The 27,462-nt window shown below is 52.4% G+C and overlaps 1 protein-coding gene and 1 long non-coding RNA gene across 2 annotated transcripts in view; both read right to left on the reverse strand.

Moving 5' to 3' along the window:
* Nucleotides 1–22: 22 nt before the first annotated feature.
* Nucleotides 23–5,007, reverse strand: LOC138240840 (uncharacterized). Its single transcript, XR_011190122.1, has 3 exons — nucleotides 4,804–5,007; nucleotides 4,456–4,603; nucleotides 23–107 (listed from the first exon to the last, which is right to left on the reverse strand). It is a non-coding gene; the product is annotated as an uncharacterized lncRNA (long non-coding RNA).
* A 2,108-nt stretch (nucleotides 5,008–7,115) lies between these two features.
* Nucleotides 7,116–27,462, reverse strand: part of ipo8 (importin 8) — a 28,073-nt gene continuing 7,726 nt past the window's right edge. The window contains exons 7-25 of the mRNA XM_069192868.1: nucleotides 27,165–27,259; nucleotides 26,977–27,061; nucleotides 26,282–26,416; nucleotides 25,814–25,913; nucleotides 25,246–25,322; nucleotides 24,104–24,220; nucleotides 23,736–23,825; nucleotides 23,081–23,246; nucleotides 21,463–21,623; nucleotides 19,023–19,148; nucleotides 18,310–18,376; nucleotides 17,562–17,687; nucleotides 17,009–17,106; nucleotides 16,018–16,113; nucleotides 13,844–14,064; nucleotides 11,820–12,025; nucleotides 10,291–10,521; nucleotides 9,290–9,416; nucleotides 7,116–9,126 (exon numbers count right to left, since the gene is read on the reverse strand). Of these exons, the coding sequence (XP_069048969.1) occupies nucleotide 9,126; nucleotides 9,290–9,416; nucleotides 10,291–10,521; nucleotides 11,820–12,025; nucleotides 13,844–14,064; nucleotides 16,018–16,113; nucleotides 17,009–17,106; nucleotides 17,562–17,687; nucleotides 18,310–18,376; nucleotides 19,023–19,148; nucleotides 21,463–21,623; nucleotides 23,081–23,246; nucleotides 23,736–23,825; nucleotides 24,104–24,220; nucleotides 25,246–25,322; nucleotides 25,814–25,913; nucleotides 26,282–26,416; nucleotides 26,977–27,061; nucleotides 27,165–27,259 (2,325 nt within the window). The 3' untranslated portion in view covers nucleotides 7,116–9,125. The remainder of the gene's footprint in view (nucleotides 9,127–9,289; nucleotides 9,417–10,290; nucleotides 10,522–11,819; nucleotides 12,026–13,843; nucleotides 14,065–16,017; nucleotides 16,114–17,008; nucleotides 17,107–17,561; nucleotides 17,688–18,309; nucleotides 18,377–19,022; nucleotides 19,149–21,462; nucleotides 21,624–23,080; nucleotides 23,247–23,735; nucleotides 23,826–24,103; nucleotides 24,221–25,245; nucleotides 25,323–25,813; nucleotides 25,914–26,281; nucleotides 26,417–26,976; nucleotides 27,062–27,164; nucleotides 27,260–27,462) is intronic.

Here is a 27,462-nt window from a genome sequence, read left to right on the forward strand (position 1 = left end):
TGGATTCAACCAATAGGCCTATCAACATTTTGGGTCTGGTCTCCAGACTGACTTCCCAGTTGTCTGTCAGAACTAGGTCCTGATGATCCGTCTTCCTTCTCTGCCCCCTGCAGTGAAGCACAGAGAAGCAGTTTCCCCAGAGATTACAATTTAGATTTACAACCACAAAATAGCTTTATCTGTCTGCCAGTGACACTTCCAGAATAGCCTGCCATCTATATCCAGGCTGATTTATGCAGCCTTGCAATCAAAAGAGACTTGTGTTCCAAGAAATAATTTCCAAGAAGCTCCAGGACACCTTTTTGATCAATACAAAATAAATGTAAACATTCAACAAAACAAATGTTCCATTCCCTCATATATTTCAGTCGTCAGCAGGAGAGTCCTGCCTTCAGTACCTGGCAGGGAAGAGTGAGACACAGGAAGCCTCTAAAGACACTGCTATTGTGAGGGAGCTCTGTTTGTTCATCAGGCTAACTTCCAACCTGCAGCAGTACTGCTTGTTATAACAGAATGGGCACACAACGTTATATCAATCATATTAATGCTGTCTGACCACTTATTCATTATTAATAATATATTAATTATATTCATTTAAAAATATTCATGAAATTCATGAATTGTACGAAATGTGTACCTGTCCTGCATTTGGAAAAGCTGAAATTCCCTTGTCAACAGACCTCCCACTAATTTGTATGTTGGGACTTCTAGCTGTGGCAGATTACCATGCTGTTGTACATTTCCACTTAATATCTGTGGTTCGCCATCGGTTTCCTCATTGCCAAACATTTCTGCATGTCCTCAGGGCTCCGAAGAGAAGGACCATGGTCTCCCTTCACTCTGATTGTGATGGGGTGAGGTTATGATTTCCAACTCTAGAGACACTCTGCAACCACACAGGCAGCAGACACTGTGTGTTATAGTTAGCATCTTGACTTCTAAACGAAAGTCCAGTTATTTTAAAAGGTTAACAATTAAAGACTGGAGCTGAGCAGAAATCCGTGTTCCGGACACCCACTCATGACAGTGGCAGATCTGTGGAACAAACAGCCGGCAGGCAGCAGTCTAACAGAGTCACTGTGTGCAGCGTACTGTACAACAAGCACACTTCTGCACTTTCAGAACTCATTATGTTGATCTAACTTCCTTTAAATAGAATTGGAGCTTGAGGTATTTCTGTAATGGAATTTAAGGAAAATCCATTAGTTGCAGCCAGGTTTCCATTGTGTATTCACCTCCAGGTTAATGAGGAATGTGTTGATGAGGAGACATAGAAAAACCTTCTTCTATGTTTCACTGTTTCCAGGGTTACCATAAGATGTAGCTCTAAAGTATCTATTTGTCTCTAAATATTGAGATCTGTTTGTCTAGTGTTAAACAGGACAAAAAGCTGTCTAGTCAAGTCTAAATGTTATATATACAGTATATATTTTTTACATTATGAGGAACATTTATGATAAATGTCTTTGTAAAAGATTTATTCTTAAATTGCAGAACTGGGGATTCCAACTAACATAAGCATGAAGTACAGTGAAGGGGTGAATGCATACATTTAGGTGAAGTAATTAGTGGAGTATCCAAAAGAGATCAGTACTGGGGCCACTGCTCTTCCTAAATTATATCAGGGATACACATTTAGGTGTGGTCAATAAATCGGTGAAATGCGTGGATGATAACAAAATGAGGGGATTAACAAACACTGTAGAAGCCGAAGAGCTCAAAGACAAATAGATCCAGCAGGGGAGTTCAGTGCTAACTAGGGCAGAGTAACAAGGTAACATGAACATGAACACTAGGTATAAGATGGGAAGCACTGAGCTTGAAGATACTATGTTTAAAAAAGCAGTCTTAATGTTAAATCATCTTGTACAGAATTATGACAGGGAAGCAATACAAAAACCAAATGCCAGGATGTAGAATTAACAGTGTAGAAATCAAGGGATGTTAGTGTAGAGAGTGTCTCTCCCATGGGTGTACAGAAAAAGTCCCTGTGCCTGGAGTGGAAGTCTGTTGCCCCTGCCTAGCTCCGTCAGTAGTCATTATTCAAAGGTTTGCACAGATGATGAAACAGCTCCAGCTTATTAATCAGCTGCCTGCTACTAATAAGTGTAAAGACCCAGGAACAGTTAAAAAAATTGAAGTGTATTTAGGGAGCACTGCAGTATTTCAGTGTTTGAGGTATGAATATTAACAGTTTTGGAGAAAGTATAAAACCTATTTAGGAGGTAGTTCATATTGCAACTAAATAGACAAATAAGTGAGGTACCATTTGGTTTTATATACAGGTAAATGATTCACTCAGTTAAATCAAATGTTGATAGAAAAAAAGAAGACACTTGATTACACAAAGGGTTGTGGAGGTATGGAACAAGCTTCCCAGCCATGGTCGATGTATTTCAAGACATACCTGGATGAGTTCCTTGGATCAATCAATTACTAACTACCAAATTGGCCAAGTAGGATAAACAGCATCTTCTCTTTGACTCTTTTCTTTGATATTCTAACAAACTGTCATAGTGTTTCAACAATAGCTCAGTAATCAATTCTGAAAAGATGGCCTTTTTTCGAAGGTCGTCGCATGAGACGCGTTTACCCCCAGACCCCAGCTAGCGCCTGCTGCAGGGAGCAGAGGGGAAATACGATCACTTTATTGGCCATATAAAATTTCTTATATTAGTATTGAATTTGTCTTTTCGCAGACCCCAACTTGCTCTCCATGAGACACACAGACAGGGAGAGAAGCTTGAGGTCAGAGCGCAGGGTCAGCCATTTATACAGCACCCCTGGATCAGCTGGGGTGAAGGGCCTTGCTCAGGGGCCAACGGAGTAGGATTCCTCTGCCGGCCGCGGGATACGAACCGGCAACCTTCCAGCCCCAGGCGCAGATCCTGAGCCACGGAGCCACCGCTCCGCCCCAGTGACAAACTGATTGGTTTGCACGTGCAGGAAGTGCTCTTGCTCGGGATTCGGTTGGCCACTTAAAATTCAGGCAGCGTTTCAAACGGGGAGCCGCAGACTCGAGTGCGTTGAGCGAGTTTGATGCCGGCTGTGCATGGGGTCTGGCCTGCAGCAGCTCCCGCTGAAGACAGCACCCAGGGGGACCCCCGTCTGGCCGTGAGCCGCAGGACAAGGGCCACGGCCACCGCGCCCTTCACACACTGAGCATCAAGGGCCACCAGCTGCAGCATGAGGGAATCCATTTCCTGCCCCTTAATATAACTTTTATTAATGCAACCTGCTGTCTGGAAGTACCTTGCAGTGTGGAACATTCAGGTCACATATTGAGTCACTGTAATTACCAGGAAAAGAAAACTAACTGCCTGGCTGTAGGGATGACCGGGCCAGTGCTGTGTCTTTCATGTTCTGCTATGAAAGGCAAACAACCGTTCCCCTGTTCCATCACGCCTGACATAACCAGGGCAGACTCGCCTGGTACGACAGCCCATTTGCGGTCTTGGGATGGGCAACTGTAGCCCCCAGCCCGGGATGCTGGTGATCATGATGACTGATGATGATGTTCACTATTATAATCATAGCCATCTGTTCTCCCTGGTTTAGGAAACCCAAAGTGTCTCTCCCTGTGGCAGCATGAGAAGGAGAATGAAGGCAAATCAGCTCCTTGTGACTAACAGCCCGACTCTGGCACTCCCAGTCGTTTGCACTGCAGGACTTCAGCCCACGGACAGTCATTAACTGCATAACAGATCTTCTCAAACACAAACAGACTGTAAGAGAGTAGAAGGGTGGGACACTGTTGCTTATCCTTAACCAAGCAATATCTTCTCTCTATCCCATGAGCCTCATCAGTGTAAATCCAGGCTGTCTGACTGTGGCCCAGGAGGCCTGAGCTCCGAGCTCGCCCTGGGGGATGCGATAGCGGCTGGCGTTACTGGGAAGTACATAACATCCTTCACTTCTCCCTGCCTGACCTCTGACCTCTCCTTGCCAAAGCCAAGCTTCAACCTCCTCTGGCTGGAAGTGAAATTACGCCCATCACAGGCAGCTCCTGTCTGGGCTTCATGGGTGTCAGGTGAGCTGGATTGAAGAACTTGCTGGGCTTACGTGTCTGAAGAGCCCGCTGTTAAATTACACTCAAACAGTGTGTGATGCAGGCTAGCACAGACCGTTTTGTGTTTTAACTAAGAAGAGCAATTACTCACTTTGGAATTAATGGAGCGTAGCAGATATGTGTTAACTATGCACGCTGAATATGGAACACATTACTGGAGGGGCTTAGGAAAACACACACTGTGCTGTAATTACAAGATCTGCAGAATCCATCGGAAATGCCCAATTTGCAGACCAACACCGAGAAATTTTAATCACAAGATTTTAGATGCATTCCTACTACAATGGACAGATAGTAAAATAAACAGAGACCTAAATCCTTCTGGGGCTGTAAATACAAAGGAAATAGCAGCCATCTCAGAGCAACAGAAGACACATCTCTCCTACCTGGGCAGGATACAGCCAGACACCGGCCACAGCAGGTCCAGCAGCCTCTCACACAGCGGAGCCCTGCTTCATTCATGTCCTGCTGCTCCTCTCACTGGAATGGTAATGCTTGTGCTGCTGCTACATCATATACATTTACTGTTCCAGGCTGGGGGTGGAGTGAAAACACAGAAGGTAATACCACATCATCTTGCCCTCCAACTAACGGTTTGTGTCAGGCCAGGATTTGAGCGCTAGTCCGAAATAAGTGCAGTAGGTGCAATGCCCCCAGGAGTGTATTTTTGTACCAAAATGCCTCCTATCCCAGCCCAGGGCATATCGGAATCTTTTTCTCTTCGGTACCCTCACCTGGGGCGAATCCGAAAGATTGGCAGCTCCATGTCGTCCTCCTCCTCCTCCTCCTCTCTCCCACATCGCCATGTCTTTAGCTCAGAGAGACAGAGCCGGAGCATTGACCCTCTGGGCCCGAGGAAAGGTGATTTCAATTATCAGGCTGCACAGGGAGACAAAGACACTCCAGAACACTGGAAAGACCAGAGGAGGGAGAGAGAGAGAGGAGGCCATTTAGCCCATTATGTGGTTCCACTTTTCTATAGCCTGCACTTGTACTGGGAACAAATGACCATTAAGTGTAAATGTCCTTAGACCACCCTCCCCCACAAAGGAACAATTTGCAGTAGCCGTTCAGCACTAACCTGCATGTCTTTGGACGGTGGAAGGAAACTGGAGTGCCTGGTAACAGCCCATGTGACCATGCAAACTCCACACAGACAGTCGTCTCAGCCTGGAAGTCGAAGCCAGGACCCTGGTGCTCTGAGCAGCAGAGATACAGTAGCCACTCTTCTGCCAGCTGTGCTGCTGTTCTCGTGGTGACATCTGGGCCTCAATCAGCTCGGACCAGACAGAGGTCTGCAAGCTCATCGCCATGGTGACAGAAGGGGGGTGGGGGTGGGGGTCAGGGGTCAGGCAGGCAGAAGGCAAGACTGGGGTCTTTATCCTCTCTGCCTCCCAGACTTGCATTTTCTTTCCCATTGATTTGATATATTTAGGGAGTATTATGACATGGCCTAAATATGTCAAAAAACATCAGGGAATAAATGCCGGTAATTTACGCCGAAGACTTGTTTTTGTTTGTTTTCGTCAAGCCAAAACAGAGGAAAGAGGAATGATGCACAGTAATTAATGAAAGCAGAAACTCATTTCAAAATCTTTCTGTTCTTTTTTTTTCATCATTTTTTCAAAACTCGCTGGATTTTCTGCAAAGCTCGATTTTTTTTCCCGTTGGTTTATAGTCCTGATTGCCCTCCTTTTTCAGAAATAAACCGCAGTTGAGCTCAAACTGGAAGAGACGGTTTCACCTACAAAATGAAGAACAAACCTCAACACACAAGAGGCTCTGAAATCAAATATGCAGTAATATTGGATCATATGAAGCTCATGTGCCAGGTGGACCATCAGTGCACGGGACACTTCCTTCACCAGGATAGTGTAAGGATGAGGAAAGAAGCTGTCAATACTACTTGCTAATTTTTCCCTGATTCAAGGAAAATGAAAATGAGTAAAATAGAATATTTGAGATCCTTCTCAAGAGCTTTATCTAATTTGCACAGACATACTTTGTATTAAAGATCGGGCATGCCCTCGGTGCACACTTACTGCAGCAGTTATGTCGTCGTGTGCATTTCACTTCCGCGAGACAGTTGCATGGCGGCAGGTGCCTGGCAGCGCGGGAGGCCCTGGGTTCAGGTCCAGACCTGGGGTGCGACGTGTCTGGAGCTTGTACGTTCTCCCCGAGTTCACGTGGGGTTTCTGCCAGGCACGCCAATTTCAAACTCAATTCAAGATGCTTCAGTGGCATGACCAAAATCAGTGTTGCCAAACCAAAACAAGTACAATTAACATAAATAAAAAAAACTACAGCCATTTACAATAAAGACACAATCATAAGATATTTACATATACTGTAAATATCTGGAGCATTATTGGGAGACAGGCTCGCTGTACTTAATTTCCTCCCACAGTCCAAAAACAGGGGTCATACGTTAACTGACTTCTCGGGAAATTGGCCAGAGCCCGTGTGTGGGCCCTGTGATGGACATTTCTGAAAAGCCTGTAGTTCATGCAGACACTTGCACGCCGTTAATGAGGTCAGAGGCCATATTTACCGACTCGCACCTTGGTCGCTATGACTCCCTCCCCCTGGCTCTCCCGGTGTACCAGCTCCACCTGATTTCACAGCTGGCTGTTCCCATATAACCCCATTCCCAAACACAGTCCTGCATCTGGAGCCAGTCCCCCTGGCTCTTCCGCAAGCTGGAAGGGAATGGGACAGTATCCTCAGGGGGACTGGGGTGGGCGACAGCCATTCCTGCAGGTGGCTGGCCAGCATAAGACATCAAAACGAGAAGCAGGGAGACAAGAGCCCCTCCCCACTGCACAAATACTGTATTAATACAACCCCCCCGCACACATGCTTCGGCCATTCCACTTCTGCTGCAGTCAGGATGAAGAAAAGGGCTCTCAAGAGGTAAGCTGCGTACAGCGAGGTTGCTGTACATTGTTGTACTTTAAAGTCAGCCCTGTAAATATCTAACTCAACAGGCTCAAATGCATCTCGAAAGTCTAGTGTGAGGGGAAAAAAGGAATCACAAAATAAAAAGTTTTACTTCACAAAAGGTTTATTCTTCAAATACCTCATAGGCGAGTGCGAACTCTTACAGTTTTTCAATGGGAAACAGCTTCTATACAAAACACTACGCAGAGAAGTCAAGAACTCTGCAGGGCAGAAAACCTCCCACCTGGCAGAATCGTTGCGCGATCACAGATCCTAGGACACCTCCGCAAAGCAGAGGCACTGGGGATGGGCCTTCACAGGGGACCCAGCTGAACACCAGCAGTGCCCCTCTCTCACAACCACACCCCTATCACCTGAAAGTAGGTTCTTAGCCGTGCAGACAGTCGACTGGCATCCTCATCCAGAAAACAGCACCTGTCCCGTGACTGTGACACTGAGCTGCACTTGCTCTCATGCACTGTACAGAAACCTCCTGTTAAATACCCTGCGTTGGACTGGACTGCACTGGATTTCTAGATGTGCTGCCTGTAACACACCAGCAGATCAACAAATGTCTATTGCAGAGCGAGTTCAATACCTTGGCACAGGAGTTAAAAGGGCTCAAACAGTTTCTAGTGCAGCACGTCTAGTTTGATACCTGACCTCCTTTCCCAATGTCACTTCCTCTCTCCCAGTTCTGTAATTATTGGCTCACAGTGAGCGAGCTCTTACTTCTGACTCCACTGCTTCCCCTGGTGCAGAACAGCTGAAGATCTGACGGAAATGTACGTCGTGAGGCAGAGAAGAAGCGTATAGAGAAATCAGCAGGGGCCAGCGGCCTGAGCCGGACCCTGCCCTGCGTGGCCTTGGCCATCAATAACGCAATAACGCAATAACGTTATTCGGAAATAACGGGTACCTTTCGAGATCAACAAAAATCAAAGCACGAAGCTGGGTAAACGGGCTCGGCAGAGGAAGAGCAAAAAAAAAAACCCAGAATAAATAAGAGACCTGACCAACATCCTCTGACACCTTCAGTATTTCACCTGCAGCTACTTCCAGAAAGGAGATCTTCTTCCTGATTGCTCAGAAGCTGCCCAGACCGGGCCGGTCCAGAAAGGGGAAAACCCACACTGTGACCAGCCCTCTGCTCCACAGACATCACCCTCAACAAGCCAACGGCAATAAAGCTCATCGAACTCGCCCATCTGATACTCCGTCTGCCGAACCTTCATACGAGAAGATCGGACTTCTAAAAAACCACACCAGAAAGGAAATTTCTTTCACAAGGGCGTACTGGATTTTTGGGGGCCTGAAGAGAAGATGACTATTCCAGCCTTTAGCTTGAGCCGACTATAAAAACCGTATAAATCTAGACTCCAGACACGGCATTATTTCATTCTCAATAATAACTGCTGTGTCTGCCGCAGTGCTATTTTCTACAAAACATTTATTTCGCAGATCCCCCTTCATTAATGTCCGACATTGCAGTATCTCGGCTAGATCTCTTTAAATTGGTTTGTCATCGATTTCAGAAGACACAATCCGAAGTCAGAGAGCTGGTTGCAGCCATAAGGAAACAGCACTTCCACGTGAGCTGGCGGGGCGCCCTGCTCCCCAGCTCTTACACACGCACGCACACACGCGCCAGCGACCGCAGGTGTGGGACAGCGGGCTTAGGGAGGTGGGCATTCAAATAACGACGCAGGAACCGGTTACAGAAACGGTCCTTCAGCGTTCCACTTTTCTAGGGTGTGTGGCTGCAATTGTAATCTGGTACCATCCCAGAGCCAAGCGCTGTGCCACAGGAGACACGGAGACTTTCGGAGGACGTCGGATCTGCTGCTTCTCGAGGTGCAGTGACAGACCGAACCCAGCTCTGCCACACAACATTTTCTGAAGTCTCCAAGATCAGTTAGTTCTTTAAAAGAAGAAGAAGAAGAAGAAGCATCACTGGTAAATACACCCGCACAGACAGATCAGCTGGCCACGAGTCCAGAGAACAGAGCCGCCTCCTCCTCTCCGGGATGAAGCTGGCGGGCAGGCGAGGAGCCCCGGGGAGTCTGGCCCTCGCAGCGTCCGCCAAGGTCACGAGCACCAAGCTGAGGGCACCAGGTCTGTAGGAGAGAAACGGCAAAGGGACACACAGTCACGCCCGCACCCGGACGAGCCACGGCTTTGTACAGCAGACCCCTTCCTTCCTCACATTTCGAGGCGCTTCCCGTTTGCCCTCCCACCTGCCCTGCCTCTCGTCCGCGCCCGCCCCCCGAGGCCACTCACCACTGCCCCTTGCCAGCGCTCCTCCTCTGCTGTGCCAGGCTGTAGATTTCCTGGAGCTGCTTCTTCTGGTCGTCGCTCAGCGGGGAGACCAGGGACTGGTACCAGGCAGCATCGGCGCTCTGAATCCCTGCGATTGAACCGAGAGGCACTCAGCTGCCGCGCTGCTGGACAGCGGAGTGAGGAAACAAGCTGCCTCTTATGCTGCAGTCCATAGATGTGTCCCAATACAGATCACAAGAAACGAGCTCTCAGCCTGCGCCAGCTCGCACTAGAGCATAACAAGACCTGCTGAAAGGCGCTCTGTGAGACCCTGCAGCAGCAACTGCTTAAGAATTAAAAGCTTTTTCTTCCATCCGCCATGCTCTTTCATCACAGAGTGTTCCGGGCTAGACTCTGCTCGGCTCCACTCCCCATGTCATCGCCTTAGCAAGCTAACCTGGAGAGGCTTCACAGTTAACAGCTCACTCCCGCAAATCTTGGAGGAGCTTCAGGCAAGCAACACGACTGCTTGGCTGCGGCCAACAGAGTGGTGCGATAACGAGCTTGCCGTGGAGCCGGGTCTGCTGGTAACAACTCTGAATTCAACGGCAACAGCATGAAGACAATTTTACATTAGCTGTAAGGTTATCTGAAACACTGCGATATTGTGAATAGTTTTTAACTAAAGCTGTGTCACACCTGAAGAAGGCTCCACTACCGAAACGTTGAGTCTCTTTACCTGTTCCTTTGCAGCCCACGCAAGCTGACGGAGCTCCCAGGTTGAAAACCTATTGACTGCAGTGTAAGAACCAGATTGTTTCCTCATTTCACTCTCCAGCAGACCTCCGCTCCGAGCTGGAGAGCATCCTGCCAGCTGGGAAACGGGATCAGAGTGAAATACCGCTCACGCCAACCCGAGACTGAGCCACCAGGGGGGGCCCCAACACCCGAGACTGAGCCCCGGCATCCCAACACCCGAGACTGAGCCCCGAAGTTCGAACGTGGGCCTCTCTGGTACGTACGGAGCAGGGCGGAGGTGAAGAACTGGTACTCGTCCTCGCCGTTGTCGTAGTCCAGCGGGGTGCCGTACTCCTCCAGTGGCGTGCCCTCCAGGCCGTCTTCATCCCAGTAGTCGTCGTCCTCGTCCTCATCCTCCTCCTCCTCCTGGTCTCGCCGGCCCCCGGGGGCGCCGGACTGCTCCTGCATCCGATTCCTGGTCTCGTCCGCCTCGTCCTCGTCGCTGGGGATCTCCTCTGCGGGAAGACACGAGGCTGACTCGCTGACAAGCTCGCCCCCTGCGGCGCAGACAGCGACCGCGGGAGTCTCGGGCGGAAACATACTCCAGCAACAAACCGGAAGGGCGACCATAACAACACTCCAGCTACCCCACAGATTTGTGGAGGGAGGAAGGCTAGGTGCATCCTGGGAACTCCGCTTTCTCCTGCTTTTCCCAACGTAGCTCAGGAAAAGACAAATAAGACAGCTAATTCTAGAGGCCTGCCATCTGACCGCTCGGCTCACAGTGACCCGTCCCGGAGGGTCCCGGACCTTCAGATTAGTCACTGCTGCCTGGATGAGCACGGACCCCCTGCCCTCTCATTAGTCTGCCGCTCGAAAGACGCTCACTCAGCAGGAGCTCGGCAGCCAAAGGCCCTCCTGCTGCTGCGCTGCGGGGGGGCCCGCAACTGTCCGCCCGCACAGGCCGGCTGCAGGAGCACAGCCAGCCACAGGGGGGCGTTTGTTCAAGCTCCATTCGCCTCCTCTGGAGTGCTGGTCCAACCCCTGTCTGTCGGAGGGAGAGATGCCGACGGTTCCGGCTCGTGGCTGCCCCCTCTGAAATCGGCACTTCCTTGCCCACCCAGCTCAGCGCCACAACGCTTCCACATCAGAGAGGGGGCAGGGAGACAACCCCCCTCCCCTCTGGGGAATGCCACCAGCGTGTCCTGGCTGGGGCGGAAGGCAGACGCGCCCACAGGGGCCGTCTTTCACTGGGACCAGCAGCCCTTTCTACTCCACACATTCCTCTCGCACCGACTCGGCGGGCCGAACGGCCTGCCCTTGGTTACACGTCAGCAAGGTGCTGGTGGGCACAGAGCAGGCCAGCAGAAGGAGCGGTGTTGAAGGTTCAGAAGCAGGCGAGTCCCAGCTGCTGGGCCGGTCCCCAGGGGTGGGATACAGGACAGCACCAGGGAGGAATCCGCAGCTACTGGAGTGAATCCGCCTCCCCCAGCCTGGCGCCCCTCTCCGGCCAAACCGCTGGTCTGCTCCGTGCGCCAGCTCAGCCTCAGGTCTGGACAGCCACAGGCGCTGGGGGGGCCCTGCTTCAGAACGAGCCCGAGCGATCGGAGACGACCGCAAACGAGAGCGCTACAAGCAGAGGTGGGCTCGACAAAACCCTCGACAATGTTTACCGATGGAGAAGAGTGAATGAACGAGGAGAGCAGGACATTCCCGTCTCCCACGCTCAGCTGGTGAAAGGTGAGCGTGACGGACAGGGGGAAAACTCCGGCGACAGAGGGATGAAAACGGACACGCGCCGGCCGGAAGATACCGTTCTCCTCCTCCTCCGCGGCGGAGCCTCTCGTCAGGGCCTCCTGCTTGGCCAGGACCCGGGAGGCGTAGACGTGCTTCAGGCCCAGGAACAGCAGCAGGATGGAGGGCACGATCTGGGCGGCCACAGCCTGCACAGCGGCCGGCCGGCCGGGCAGCTCCATCAGCACGCTCAGCCCGATGATGCACATCTTGCGGTCGTGGAGCCTGCGCGGAGCACAAGAACACGAGTCTCTCAGCGCCCGGGAGCCAGGCTCACACACAGACCCCCCCCGAGAGCAGGTCCGACTCGTCAAGTCCGCAACACTTCTCAATTCTTCCGCCCGCGACGCAACACGCCTTGCTCATCAGCGCACAGCGGCCCTCCTGCAGTCTCTCACACCTGTACGCAATCCTGAAGCTCCCACTCAAGGGCTGATTACTCCGCCAACAAGCATCGCTCTCGCTGGGGGGAGCACATACTGAAACAGGTGTAAAACCATTTCAGTGTTTAATGTGGGATGTTCTGCATCTGGTGAGATAATCAGTGTAACACGGGTGGTGTCAGCTCCTGTGGTCACTGTCGGCAGCGCGTCAGGAGCTGGCTCTGCAGGTCTGTCGGCTGCAACAGCGACAGGCGAGGAAAGACCACAGCCCTTCCAGTCCTACAGCACGCGCTTCATTCCAAATCAGAAACTGTGCTGTTACTTCTGTCTTTAATCAATAAATATCAACAACTACACTGAACAGTTTTTCTTCCCGTTATGCACCATGTATATAAATTGAGGAGATATCCCTTTCTGCTATACAGCAGGCTGTTGCATTAACATCACCAACTCTGACACCGTTCACATGGAAGAAGAAACACTGTGCTCACAGTGGAGCAAGCAAAAACACAGCAGCAGGAAGAGGCAGCCTGGCTTACTGCGTCTCCCAGGGCCTTACAGCACCGGCGTCTTTTCCAGGTGTTTTGGGGGAGTCCGTATTTTAATAGGGCGGTGGACTACATTTCATTATCGAAATTGTTTTATTATACTGCCTCTTAAATTTGATTTTCATCAGTGTTACAATATGCTTCATGTTTAGTTTCTTTATCACCCTGCAACTCACAGCTGGCAGCCCATACCTGCTGATTAAGGCTGCTGCTGGAAGAGGTGTTAGTGTGGCCAGTAGGGGGCGCTCACCCTGCGGTCTGTGTGGGTCCTAATGTCCCAGAATAATGATGGGGACATTACACTGTAAAAAGACGCCGTCCTAAAGATGAGGCATAAAACTGAGGTCCTGACTCTGTGGTCATTAAAAATCCCAGGGTGTTTCCCGAAAAGAGTAGGGGTGTTACCCAAATTTCCCCCTGACCTTTGCCAATCATGGCCTCCTAATAATCCCCATCTCTGAACTGGCTCCATCACTCTGTTCTCCTCCTCACTGATCTCTGGTGTGTGGGGAGTGTACTGGTGCATTATCCAGGTGGGGCTGCACACTGGTGGTGGTGGAGGGGATCCCTATTACCTGTAAAGTGCTTTGAGTGGAGTGTGCAGAGAAGAGCTATATAAGGTTAAGGACTATTTATCATTATCAGACTCCTTGCATTTTTACAGTGCTTTTCACCCTCAAGGACCCCTGAGCAATTTACACCAAGGAGGGGACCCACATCAGCTCCCACCTGGGCAAGGTCTCCTAACTGTGTCAGTGAGTGAGAAACTGCTCCAATAACTGGGATTAGTTCTGGAGACCAGGTTGTCCAAATCCTGACATGTAGCCAGGAGCCCCTGCTCTTACAATGGGCACTGCAGGCACCAGCAGGTAGCTGAGACCTTTGTCTGGCATCACATCCGAAAGACGGCGCCTCCTACAGCATATATTCTGGTGCAGAGGGAAGAGTGCCCCCTACTGATCCACCAGCGCTACTTGCAGCAGCAGCAGCCACCTGTTTTTCTGTAGGGTTCTCCCATCCCAACCCTGGGGCACTGAACTGTCGCGAGCGCTGCTGTCTGGAGACGGCACATGCACGCAACACGTATCTATGAGGGCAGCGGCACCACCCACCCCAGGAAGCAGTCGGTGTCGTTCATCCACTGGTTGATGAACTGGGCGGTGATGGGCTCGGGGCTGTGGGGGAAGCGCAGGTTCTCCAGCGTGTGCACGAGCAGCGCGGGGTTGTAGTACAGCGCCGCGATGGCCACCTGCAGGCACATGGTCCTCAGCTCGGTGGACTTCACGCCCCGCGTCAGCCTCTCCAGCACGGCCTCCACGAAGAGGGGAACGCACTGCAGCGAGACGGAGCGGTTCACACAGGACAGCCCTCCGGAGCGCCAGATCGCCGGAGCACCACTCGGCTTCTCTAGCAGCTCCGGATAACATCAGATCAGATCACTTTATTGGCCAGATACAATTTCTTGTATGAGGAATTCATCTTTTCACAGACCCCAGCTTGCTCTCCATGAGACACACAGACAGGGAGAGAAGCTGGGGGTCAGAGCGCAGGGTCTTATGAGCCCTTTCAGATGAAGAGTTTTCAGGTCTGGCATTGCAGAAGGAGCCGCAGGAGTCTGGGAAGGCCATTCCTTGAGCTTTTTTCAAGAAACAGCTAGTTTCTCCTTGGCTCAGTGAACTGTGAGCAACCGGACAGGAGGGGCGAGGGGGGCCGGACAGGAGGGCGTCAGGAGGGGCGAGGGGGGCCGGACAGGAGGGCGTCAGGAGGGGCGAGGGGGGCCGGACAGGAGGGTGTCAGGAGGGGCGAGGGGGGCCGGACAGGAGGGCATCAGGAGGGGCGAGGGGGGCCGGACAGGAGGGCCGAGGGGGGCCGGACAGGAGGGCCGGACAGGAGGGGCGAGGGGGGCCGGACAGGAGGGCCGGACAGGAGGGGCGAGGGGGGCCGGACAGGAGGGTGTCAGGAGGGGCGAGGGGGGCCGGACAGGAGGGGCGAGGGGGGCCGGACAGGAGGGGCGAGGGGGGCCGGACAGGAGGGGCGAGGGGGGCCGGACAGGAGGGGCGAGGGGGGCCGGACAGGAGGGGCGAGGGGGGCCGGACAGGAGGGGCGAGGGGGGCCGGACAGGAGGGGCGAGGGGGGCCGGACAGGAGGGTGTCAGGAGGGGCGAGGGGGGCCGGACAGGAGGGGCGAGGGGGGCCGGACAGGAGGGCGTCAGGAGGGGCGAGGGGGGCCGGACAGGAGGGGCGAGGGGGGCCGGACAGGAGGGGCGAGGGGGGCCGGACAGGAGGGGCGAGGGGGGCCGGACAGGAGGGCGTCAGGAGGGGCGAGGGGGGCCGGACAGAAGGGGCGAGGGGGGCCGGACAGGAGGGCGTCAGGAGGGGCGAGGGGGGCCGGACAGGAGGGGCGAGGGGGGCCGGACAGGAGGGCCGAGGGGGGCCGGACAGGAGGGCCGGACAGGAGGGCCGGACAGGAGGGGCGAGGGGGGCCGGACAGGAGGGGCGAGGGGGGCCGGACAGGAGGGCCGGACAGGAGGGGCGAGGGGGGCCGGACAGGAGGGCCGGACAGGAGGGGCGAGGGGGGCCGGACAGGAGGGCGTCAGGAGGGGCGAGGGGGGCCGGACAGGAGGGGCGAGGGGGGCCGGACAGGAGGGCGTCAGGAGGGGCGAGGGGGGCCGGACAGGAGGGGCGAGGGGGGCCGGACAGGAGGGCGTCAGGAGGGGCGAGGGGGGCCGGACAGGAGGGGCGAGGGGGGCCGGACAGGAGGGGCGAGGGGGGCCGGACAGGAGGGGCGAGGGGGGCCGGACAGGAGGGCGTCAGGAGGGGCGAGGGGGGCCGGACAGGAGGGGCGAGGGGGGCCGGACAGGAGGGCGTCAGGAGGGGCGAGGGGGGCCGGACAGGAGGGGCGAGGGGGGCCGGACAGGAGGGCGTCAGGAGGGGCGAGGGGGGCCGGACAGGAGGGGCGAGGGGGGCCGGACAGGAGGGGCGAGGGGGGCCGGACAGGAGGGGCGAGGGGGGCCGGACAGGAGGGGCGAGGGGGGCCGGACAGGAGGGGCGAGGGGGGCCGGACAGGAGGGGCGAGGGGGGCCGGACAGGAGGGCGTCAGGAGGGGCGAGGGGGGCCGGACAGAAGGGGCGAGGGGGGCCGGACAGGAGGGGCGAGGGGGGCCAGACAGGAGGGCGTCAGGAGGGGCGAGGGGGGCCGGACAGGAGGGCGTCAGGAGGGGCGAGGGGGGCCGGACAGGAGGGCGTCAGGAGGGGCGAGGGGGGCCGGACAGGTGGGCACAGCGGTACCTGGTCTATTCCTCGTCCTCGGCACTGCAGTATGATCACCTCCAGCAGCTTGGCGGCGTGGCACTCGGCGTCCTCGCCCGTGTCTCCAGTCAGGACCTGGGCAGCAGGGGGCGAGGAGAACAGGGGGTCACGGCTGAGGGCAGAACAGAGGGCTGACCAAGACGGGACACGCTGGGCGGGGTTCATCCTGCACGAGTGTGGCAGCAAGGCGTATTTTTACACTTCTTTACATTACTGCTCTGACAGGCGATATTGGGATTTTTAAGGTTTGACGTATTTATAACCATTATTTGCTTTGTGCAGGTCAGCGATGGTCTGCCTCATTTCTGTTGTTAGATCTCTGACCTTCCCCATGCTGATGAATGACAAAAGGATTTTCTGTGTGTGCTTCATTATTTTTATGACCTAGGGAAACAGGAAGTCACTAAAGTACACCTATTATGACAAAATTGATCTCAAACAAGTATAAATACATTATTTTTTTCAGATGTTTGATTGCATTTGAAGGGATATTGAATGTTTATCAGATAAAACAGCATTACTTGTTTACAACTGAACCTTGAAATGAACAAATGTTTTAGAAGAAAAGTATTCCCCTTACATATGAGTATTACAAATCTCTCATTATCTATATGGTTTATTTTATGATGACCTTTTTCTTTATATTAATCAAGGTGTGCTAATGCTTCAGGGGTCCACTGGATAATAATAATAATAATTCCTACACTTATATAATGCTCTTCTGGGCACTCCACTCAAAGCTCTTTACAGGTAATGGGGATCCCCTCCACCACCACCAGTGTGCAGCCCCACCTGGTGGACGATCATCCACCATGATAGTCTGCTGTCTCCTTTCACTCTGTACTTTTTTCTGTAAAGCTCTTTGAGAAGCCGCTTTCTAAGTTATATATAATAATAATAATAATAATAATAATAATAATAATAATAATAATAATAATAATAATAATAATAATGCAAACATTGTGCTCACCTTTTTGCACATGGTGTAAATGACTTCCAGGTGCTTGGGGTCAGAAAGCAGCATACCTGTGTCCACTGTCACATAATTGTGCAGGAGTGGCATCATATCTGCAAGGAAAACAAAAGTGTTTTTCTGCGGCTGTTGGGACAAAGGGATTTGGACCCGGGGCAGGTAAGCCCTCTCCCAGGTGGCTATGGTACACTCAGCAGAGCTGCGCAGACAAACAGCACCGGGCAAGGAGCTGGGAAGGTTTCTACGTGATGCTCTGCCAGCTTTTCTTTTTGAATGTTTAATTTTTTTGGCCTCTCGAAGACAGTGATAGAAGTCAGCTTTTTAGCGCAGACTCTCTAGTGCCCATCCTTCAGCGCTCAATTGTGAGGAATTTTTAAAATGTCAACTAAAGCCCACAGGCATTTCAGAGAGTGCAGATGGGATATTTCCAAATGAAACTGGCTGGATTTCAAATCAATTCCATCACCAAATGCATACATTTAATTAAGCAAGAAAGTATTGCTATGATTTTAAAAGTTTCTTGTCCAGCACACCCCTGAGCTCACAGCACCTGTGAAATAGTCGAAGCAGTCCTGCTGGAAGACATTGTACAAAACCCCCAGCAAGTTCCACATCTGGGGAGATATCGTCTGACACGTCAGGCCAAACGCCAATGAGAGAATTTCCTCGTAGAACTCTAGGGAAGGCAGAGACAGAGCGATTTCAAAATACAGAAACGCAGACATGTCAAATTAAACGCACATGGAAAAGCATGATTTAGCAAAACCATGTCACCACACAAAGTATCAGACTGTTCTTAAAGTTCCTAACTATATATTTCCAAGAAGCTGTATTAGACTTTCCCAATTTCTTCTGGTACTGATACAAGGGAACTTTTAAAATGTGTTTTTACTGATTTGAGATTTATAAAGAAGGATGGTAATAAATATTTGTCCTTTTTATTAAAACAGTTCTTGTGCTTTTCATGGTCAAGAACAGAACCAAACAGCTATTTTTAAACTAAAAAACATTTTTTTTTTAAATATCCTGGATACCTTCATACAAGCAAAAAACTGCACCGCAAACATATGCTGATTAACAAATGAATTAATAATTTATTAAATTAATTAATTTTACAATAAATCTGCTGTGTTTTGCAAACACCTGAGGGGTCAGGTCCGATCCTGAAAGATCAAACAGACAGCCTACACAGGCTTCTCACAACACCCCAGCTGGGCTCTGTGACTGGAGAGGGTTTCAGTTTAAGAGTTTATGAAACCATGGGAAAGCTCTGAAAAGCACAGCGTGCCACACAGTACCTATTATGGGTTTCTGCAACACCAGCCCAATCACTTGCAGGCAGATTCCTTCCAACTGCTGGGTTATCTAGAAGACAAAGGAGAGGGGCAGGGGGCATCAGTGTGAGATAGTCCACACGATTCAAAGTCAAGTTGTTTCCCCAGTGGCTACCAGAACTCTAGGCTTTCCACACTGACAAAACCAGCAAAAACCATCACACTGAAATTCAAAAGCCAGGCCCTGCAGATCAATACAGGAAACTCTGCACAGCTCAGCGCGTGAGAAAACGGGGCTGACCGTTACAACACGAGCACTGAGCATTACCACCAGCTCCGTCTGCCACCCTCCAGCACTGCTCAATTAAAACACTGAAGAAAGTTCAATACATACAGAATAATCTATACACTTCCAAACTTCTCATGAGTGCGTTATCAGGATCATTAATAACTGGTGCGAGTTCATCACAACACAATGCAGAAATATAGAAATTCAGCCGTTTATTTCTTGAAACTGATTTTTGCACAGTCAAGTGCAGATAGCAGGTTTGCTTTATTATATGGTTTGCTTTTATTATATTATACACACATTTCTGTCAGCCTTCCTTGTGAGCATTCAGGATGACAAAAGCTCTAATTTTAGGGTCACTCCTATGTCATCTGACTACCGTTAACGGTAATAGATAAGGGCTGTGCCCAGCGCCAAGCGCCCAGCGCCCGCTCCCTGGCACACCCACCTCCTTGTGGTCCTCCATGACGCTCAGGATGGTGTCGATGGTGCTGAGGATGCCCAGAGCCATGACGGTCTTGTCCTCACTCTCCTCGTACTCGTCGCTCTGCAGCACCTTGCTGAAGATTTCGGCCTGGTGAGGGGAGAGATCAGACCCCACGCTCAGTCCCCGACCGCAGAGTCAAGACAAACCCCAGCAGCGCTGGGAAGCTTCAGTTTCCTGGCAGCACACATAAATTTAATGTTTCCCTTTAATATTTCTGACTGCCTGGTGAACCTGGCTATTCTACTACATTTGACATGAAGGCCCTGCACTTCAAACGCAGGTTTAACACAATGCAATACTCCTCTCTCCAGTACATTCCTCCTCCTCTTCGGAGAGCGTCAGTGCGAATTATCGTTACCACTCTCCACTCCCCGGCTTACGTGCACTAATTCACTTCTCTTAACCAAGTCCAGTCGGCACCAGTTCCTCCCTTCTTGCCGAATTATCCTGTACATGAACCTTTTTTAAATTCACCAGTAGGAGAACTGGCACGCATTTCTATCTGCTGCACTGTGATAAAAAAGTATTTTTTACACATCACAAGGAGACAAAAGCACACAGTGCAAGTTCCTGTTAAGATGATGCCTCGATGATGTGGTGTTCGTTATACAGCCGGAAAAGGAGCGAGTCTGGAGAGGCTCAAACAGAGACTGTCCCAGAGAGCTGCTGAAAACTCGCACCCACAGAGGGAAGTCTTTCACGTGCCGATGAAACAGATGTCACATGGGAGCGATCACCTTTCCACATCGATCTCTGGCGTCGCGAGCGGAAGGCAAAGCCAAAGGCTTTGAGATGCTACAGAGAACATCAAAAATCTTCTCCCTCAATACATCACATAGACCTGTTTTTAATGGTAAGAGTAGGCAATCAACCAAACATCTACAACGCACTTAGAGGTCTGAAACGACTGCCCCTTTCCCGTTTTAGAAATATTGATATACATCTCTTCCCGATCCATCCATTTCCCAACCGCTTTACACGATTCAGGGTGATGGAAAAGCCGGAGCCTATCCTGCCAAATAGCGAGCACAAAGTGGGATACACCTGGGACAGGACACCAGTCCATCGCTGGGCATACACAGGCACAGACACTCACAGCCGGGCCCAGACGTCAATTGACCTACCACCAGTACATGTTTGGACTGTGGGAGGAAACTATTTGCCCAAAAGTGAAAGAACAACACCAGAGGTTCCAGAGTCTCTGTCAATTAAGTAAGCAGTATGTAGAGAAGTGGAGCTTTAAACTAAATGCAACCGCAAATGTCACCCGCAAGATGCTTTGCATACTGCAGGCCAGCCCAAATACTTTATCACATGGAAACACAGATGAGATTCTGGTACAGGAGGAAGAGGAGCATCCTTGTCTATAGTCTGTATGTGCAGTCTGGCTGGGGGGGAGTGGGGCACCTAAACCTGCCTCTTCAGCACAGGCCTGTGGGACAGACAGCTCGGCGCCACGCAGGGAGAGGCGGCACAAACACAGCTCGGCGTCACAAACAGGTGACCGACACGCGGGGAGAGGCGGCACAAACACAGGCGAGTGACACGAGGGGAGAGGCGGCACAAACACAGGCGAGTGACACGCGGGGAGAGGCGGCACAAACAGCTCAGCGACACGCGGGGAGAGGAGGCACAAACACAGGTGAGCAACACGCGGGGAGAGGAGGCACTAACACAGCTCGGCGGCACGCGGGGAGAGGCGGCACAAACACAGGCGAGTGACACGCGGGGAGAGGCGGCACAAACAGCTCAGCGACACGCAGGGAGAGGAGGCACAAACACAGGTGAGCAACACGCGGGGAGAGGAGGCACTAACACAGCTCGGCGGCACGCGGGGAGAGGCGGCACAAACAGCTCAGCGACACACAGGGAGAGGAGGCACAAACACAGGTGAGCAACACGCGGGGAGAGGAGGCACTAACACAGCTCGGCGGCACGCGGGGAGAGGCGGCACAAACACAGGCGAGCGGCGCGCGGGGAGAGGCGGCACAAACAGCTCGGCGACACGCGGGGAGAGGAGGCACAAACACAGGCGAGCGTCGCGCGGGGAGAGGAGGCACAAACAGCTCGGCGTCACGCGGGGAGAGGCGGCACAAACAGCTCGGCGACACGCGGGGAGAGGCGGCACAAACAGCTCGGCGACACGCGGGGAGAGGCGGCACAAACACGGGCGGGCGACACGCGGGGAGAGGCGGCACAAACACGGGCGAGCGGCACGCGGGGAGAGGCGGCACAAACACAGGCGAGCGGCACGCGGGGAGAGGCGGCACAAACACAGCTCGGCGTCACGCGGGGAGAGGCGGCACAAACACAGCTCGGCGTCACGCGGGGAGAGGCGGCACAAACACGGGAAGGGGGAGGGTGTGGGGCTAAAAGCCCGGTTCTAGAAACTGGGTCGTACCAGGTTCTGCGTCATATCAATGGCGATGATGGCGACTTCCTCGCTGTACTCACAGATCATCTTCTGAATGACGGTGGTGAGGTCGTCGTTCTCCGTCTCCTTGACGACGTGCAGCAGCTCCTGCATCACCGGCCGGATGAAGGGCCGGATGTAGACCTTGGCTAGGAGGGAGAAAGGGACAAGAACAGTGGGAAAAGGCTCTGGACTCAAGCACAATGGAAGTCCTCAGGATCACTAGGAAGAGCATCTCAGCATACCACATGGTCCAGTACCACCCACAATACCCAAACCCAAACACAGATAAAGCTGCCACTCAGTGGCTATGACTTTACTCATAAAGACAGACAAAAAAAAAACAGGAAATCAAGTCCTAAAAAAGCGTTTCTCAACGCTGCCAATGATCACCTGAACAGCATGGCCACTTCCTCAGGCAGCGAGAGTTTCCTCGCTCCCGAAGCACAGGCCTCTGTCCTAAACCCCCTAAGTGAAAGTCCCCCCCAGTTTCCTCTAAGCGCCCCTTGAGTTTAAGGGGTGCTTGGCAGCTGAGCTGATGTGGGTCTGCCTCCGAGCTTAGAGGAAGCTCTCTGCATGTTTTCCCCACAAGGTGCTCAACACTGCATCTGTTTCTATAGCAACAGGCTGGCTCACCTCGGCTTCACCTCCTGCCCTGGGCCTGACGCCCCGACTCCACGGGTGGCTCCCCCACACAAAGCGCTGCTCTTAGACAGCGGCCTCAGTGTGTGCTCCCCCAGAAAGGGAGGGTAACCCCTAAACGCACAGAGCCCCGATTTGAGAGGGGAGGTGTCGAGGATCAAGGAGAAGGGGCCGTGGACTCTCTGCGGGACAGCTGGAGAACGAGCTGTCTGGCACAAGAGCCAGGACGCAGGAGAGGACTGAGGCGTGTCTGCTCCCCATCCCGAAGATTGGGAAAGCTTGGACAGGACGTCCAGTAGGAGTCGTGGTGCTCGCGTTTTTAACCAAGAGCTTTAAGATCATAAAAATCCTTCACGACTGGTTTTTAAATATTCAAATATTTTAAAAGCAGCCCTGCTTAGGGCTGTCTTTATTCCTCATCGACGATTCTGTTGAAACATTTGGGACAGAGGTGCCGGCAGAATCCTAGCCCGTCACCACAGCGACGCCAGCCTCATCGGAGAAGAGGAGGATCAGGCGTGCGGTTCTTCCTCGGGCCGACCTACAGGGGAAGTGTCTTCTCCTTTGGGCATGACAAGGAGGACAGAGGCGAGTTTACCTGCGTCGGGGAAGTTTTTCCACAAACTTCAAAGCTTCCTGTGCCCCTGAGAGCTGCTGAGCATCAGCACGAGAAACGAACATGGGTGCGAGGGTGTGAGCACAGCAGGAAGCCTACTGATACAGCAAGAGCTGGGAGGACTACAGGGCAACAGGCCCTTAGCCTTGTATTCGAGTAACGCATGTCCAGTCATGGGAAAAGTCAAACTGGTCGTTACAGCACCTGCAGTCCGATATAAGTCTTACATCCTGATATTGCCTATTAAGGACAAGGACATCTGCAAAAGCAGAACCGGGAGTGTTACAGCTGCTCTGAAGACTGGGGGTCTCCTCGTTCTGGTCCCCGCGGGACGAGGTTGACAGTAACCTTGCTCCTGGTTGCTGACGAGGGCCTGCAGGGCAATGGCCGCCTCCACTTTGACGGGCATCTCCTTGTCGGCCACGAGGTTCTGCTTGACCAGCTCCACGGCGTTGCGCAGGTTTAGCTCATTGTGGAACTTCAGGGGGCTGAAGCAGTGCAGGACCCAGCAGGACTGTGGAACAGGGCGACAAACGGGAGAGAGGCCCACAGATGCATTCCACCACCTACTGCAGGTAAAGAGCGCTCTCTGAACCCCGCCACTGGCTGTGCCCGTGATTGAAGCCGCGAACAAAGCCAATCAAATTGTAGTAGAGAATGAGACTACTCAAAGTCCGTCAGCAAGCGCGCACAGACCTCAAACAACGGCGTGCAGGCAGGAGTGGTGCAGCCAGTGTGCCTCTTCACACACGTTATCATCAAAACAAACAAGCACATATCAGGCAGAACTGAACACTGTTCAGCTTGAACCAGTAACAACGCAAACTGGCACAGGTGCTCTGCAACATCCCAGCTCAACTAGAGAAGCTCGTTAGGATACCACCTTCACAGCGAGGCCCTTAACCACCCGACAGCTAGCAGGAGGCACACTGCCAAGAGACAGCTCCCCGCCTGTGACGGGACCAGCCCGGCCCCCTCGGGACAGCACCCCGGCGGTACTCACTCTGGCTCGGAGGTAGCCCAGGTTGGAGTTTAACAACGGAAACACGTAATTTTGCAGCAGGAGCTCCATCTGATCTTTGTAGGCCCGCTTCTGTTGGGATGAAAAGAATCCACTTCTGTATCACACTTACTTAACAGACTTGACTCTTCACAGAAACATCTGGCATTTAATATGACTGCAGAACCACCACCAATAGTTTTATTGTGTTCACCAGTTGACGGCTGTTTTTTTATTTTTAAATTGCAAAGGATTTGTTCGACAGCAATGCAATCACGACCAATCGTTATTTTTTTTTGGTAGTTCAGTGTCCAGCACTGCGAGTGCTGAAACCGCAAGTGGGACTGAGACAAACTATGAAGACAATTTACTTTGAGCAACAGGTCTGCCAGGGAGCCAATGACGTGCAAAGCCCCATCCTTCCTGCAGGGGTCAGCGTTAGGGTCCAGCAGAATGTGATGACAAAAACCCATCATCTTAGGCAACACCTGTGGCAAAGAGCCCAAAACACAAGACAGCAGGGAGAGACGATTCAATACACAAGCTGAACGAACCACAAAAATACTCATGCAACTAACCACTTCCCTGCTCTCAGAAAACAACAGAAATATTATCTTTCAGCAGCAACAACAGATGGGACGGGCCCGTCTCAGACTGGAAAGGAACAGAGCTGGACACTGCAGGAGCAGCCACAGGTGTGAGGCAATATATCCATTTCATTTATTATAAAAAAACAACAAAGAGAAAAATGACACTCTTCTGTGGGATATAATAAAACACTTGATACCAATCTGAGGTACACAACCACTTTCCCAAATTTAATCTCTATCGCTTCAGTGCCAGAAACCTTAAAGGTGTCTGCTTATCAAATTTTCTGTAGTGCCTAAGCTCAGACACTTCATAGTCTTATCTCTCCCCTCGCTCTGCTCTCTACTCTGAACTCAGAGCTGCACTAACTGCTCATCGGCCCCATACAGTGTCACGCAGGTCCGATCACAGGCTCAGGCCTCCAGCTCCAAACTAAAAGGTCTCAAAAAAAGGTCTCAAAACTTTAGTCTTCAGTTTTCTCTGCTGAATTGTGGCTTCTGGTCTTGTTACCCTGGAGCTGTGAAAGCCGACTAAAACATCTCACCAGACTAAAAGATCGAATTTGACTGGTGACACAGCCACATGCTTTTTAGAGACAAGACGTCACTTTATTAGCCAATTTACAATTATACAATTTCTTGCATGAGGAAAACAATAAAAATATTCATCATGTAGAGCCAAGACCTCTCAGAACATAAGGGTGCCTACACATATGAGCAGGGATTTTCTAGATCGCTATGTCTCTGGTGCCTTACACTGGCTCTCTGCCCAACCACACCCAACTGAACCACTGGGCCTCAAACTGGCCACTGCCGGCCCCGCGGAGTCCCCGCACTCCGCCCCAGCGGCCCCTGGGATGTAAACGGAGTTCAGAATCACATGCTGCACGTTCCCGGAGCCGTGCCACACTGGAGCGGGCACTCGCCTCTCTCCTCTTCCTGGCTGCCGAGCAGAGAAGGCTCTGCGCTGCGGTGGCCGGAAGGGCGTGGTCGTCGTACACATCTGGAACACAGGGCGCACAAAGCACAGGCTTCAGACGCTTTGATTTCAGCACTGGGGCGTTTCCTGCAGCGCAGCAGCCACACACGAAGCGGAATCTCCTTCATACAAAAGCACAGTTACTGGGAAACCCAAGCTCAAATATTTCGCACAGTTTTCCGAGAAAAACTGAATTCAAATGAGCAGCAGGTGGCGCCAGTGGTCACAGCACTGCTGCCTGGCAGCGTCGAGGCCCTGGGTTCAATTCCTGGGGTGCTGTCTGTGCGGAGTTCGTATGGCCCTGGTGAGAGTGTGTGCAAGTGTGTGCCCCGAGACCCGTCCAGAGCGTGTCCGGCCTTGTGCCCACTGCTCCAGCTCCCCTCCGGATACAGTGGTGAGAAAATGGATGGATGGGGTATTCTGCAAGTCTGAATCCTAAAACGCCCCTAACTGCAGATGCTCCAGGAAACAGGAGGAGGAAGCCGAGGGCCGGACTCTGCCCGAGCTGCACTCACTGAACTTCATGCGGATGTACTCGTAGGGATCCTCCTGCCACAGCTTCTCATCCTCGTCCTTGTAGCACATCAAAGGAAAGATCACCTCCTGGTTTATGGCCTGCAAAGAGAACACCACAGGAAGCTGGAGACGAGGGCAGGCCTGCAGACAGCACAGGCTCACCCCGAGCGGCACACGGTAGAAACCGTCCAGCAAAGCACATGCCTGTCCCAGCGTCTACGCTGCGCTATGTGCTCGGTTCATAGATTAAATAGAATTAAACATTATATTTAACTCCTGCCATCACTATACAGGAAGGTCTAAAAGACAGAAATAACTAGATTTTACAACACGTTTGCTGACGTAACCCCCGTTTTTCACCAGGAAGAGCTGCATGCCTTATTTGGACCAAGCTATCCCTACAGGGGAGGGCGGAGCGCGGACAGCCGGACAGAGGGGACAGAGGGGACAGCCCGCGGCAGAGTGACCTGCATGTGAGGTTTCATCTGCTTCCAGGTGAGCGAGTGGGACACGCCCTGGTTCAGGTAGGCCAGGGCCTGCTGCAGCACATGGGGAGTGATGTAATGCTTCTGCCGGTACTGATCCACGGTCTTCAGCAGCACCTGCAGGGACAGAAGAGTCTATAATGTTCTGTGCCATCCAGGGGCTTAGGGCCTGTTCTTCTGCCCTTCTCGTGCGCTGCTAGACAGGAGATCCTCCGGACAGAACGACTGCAGGCAACAACCAGCAAGTAACAACAGACACGCCGAGAGCAGATCAAACGGAAAATCATTTGTCAGCTGTGTGGGACTTGAAGCTCTAGGCTTTTCAAATTCCACAGTAACACTCCACAGCAGATGACCACATTTTCAAGTAGTTACTTATAAATACAAAATTCTGTAAAGAGTTGATGTGAAATATTGAACGCAGTGTGAAGGAGTGACCAGGGCTCTGGTACCGCAAGTCAGTCTGGATAACAGCACCAGCCGAACGCCGATGAGTCACAGTGCATCCGCGGGCAGTGCATGAGCACCTCGCCTGATCCCTGTGAACTGGTCAGACACACTGCACAGCGTTTCCAGCGTTCCTCCATCGTGCGCCCAGCTAGACAGCCACAGCGACAGAGGCTCAACACCACCGCAGCCCACCACTCCTCGACACACGCGCCACGCTGGCTACGCACCTGCTGGATCCCCACAGCGTACGTCTTCAGGAAGAAATCCGCAAACTCAAAATACTCCTTCGTCACATTGCCCGGGCTGCCGTACCTGTCCGGGGAGAAGAAGCCGGACGCGGCGGTTATCCGGGCTGCGCGGTGCTCTCCGACAGGGAGCAGAAGAGATCACGTGCGCAGGCAGGCAGGGCGCTCACCTCTCGAACAGGCGCGCGACGATGTGCAGGGCCCACTTCTTACACTTCCACCACACCAGCTCGGGCCGGTCGTCCTCGTCCACTTCCAGCGTCTCCTAGCAACAAGCCAAGACACTGCTCACCGCCCCCTCCTGAAGAAACTGAAGAGCCCCAACGCTGGGATAACGGCTTAGTACATCCCTACAGTCTCCCGTCTCCAAGAGAGCACCCAGCTCATTACAGCCTCGTGAGAGCGAAGGGAAACTGCTTTTGAAAGACGTATGCAGACACAGAAGTAGATGCTTTTAAATCTACTGGA

Source organism: Lepisosteus oculatus, chromosome 7 (assembly GCF_040954835.1).
Source record: "Lepisosteus oculatus isolate fLepOcu1 chromosome 7, fLepOcu1.hap2, whole genome shotgun sequence".
Taxonomy (NCBI): domain Eukaryota; kingdom Metazoa; phylum Chordata; class Actinopteri; order Semionotiformes; family Lepisosteidae; genus Lepisosteus; species Lepisosteus oculatus.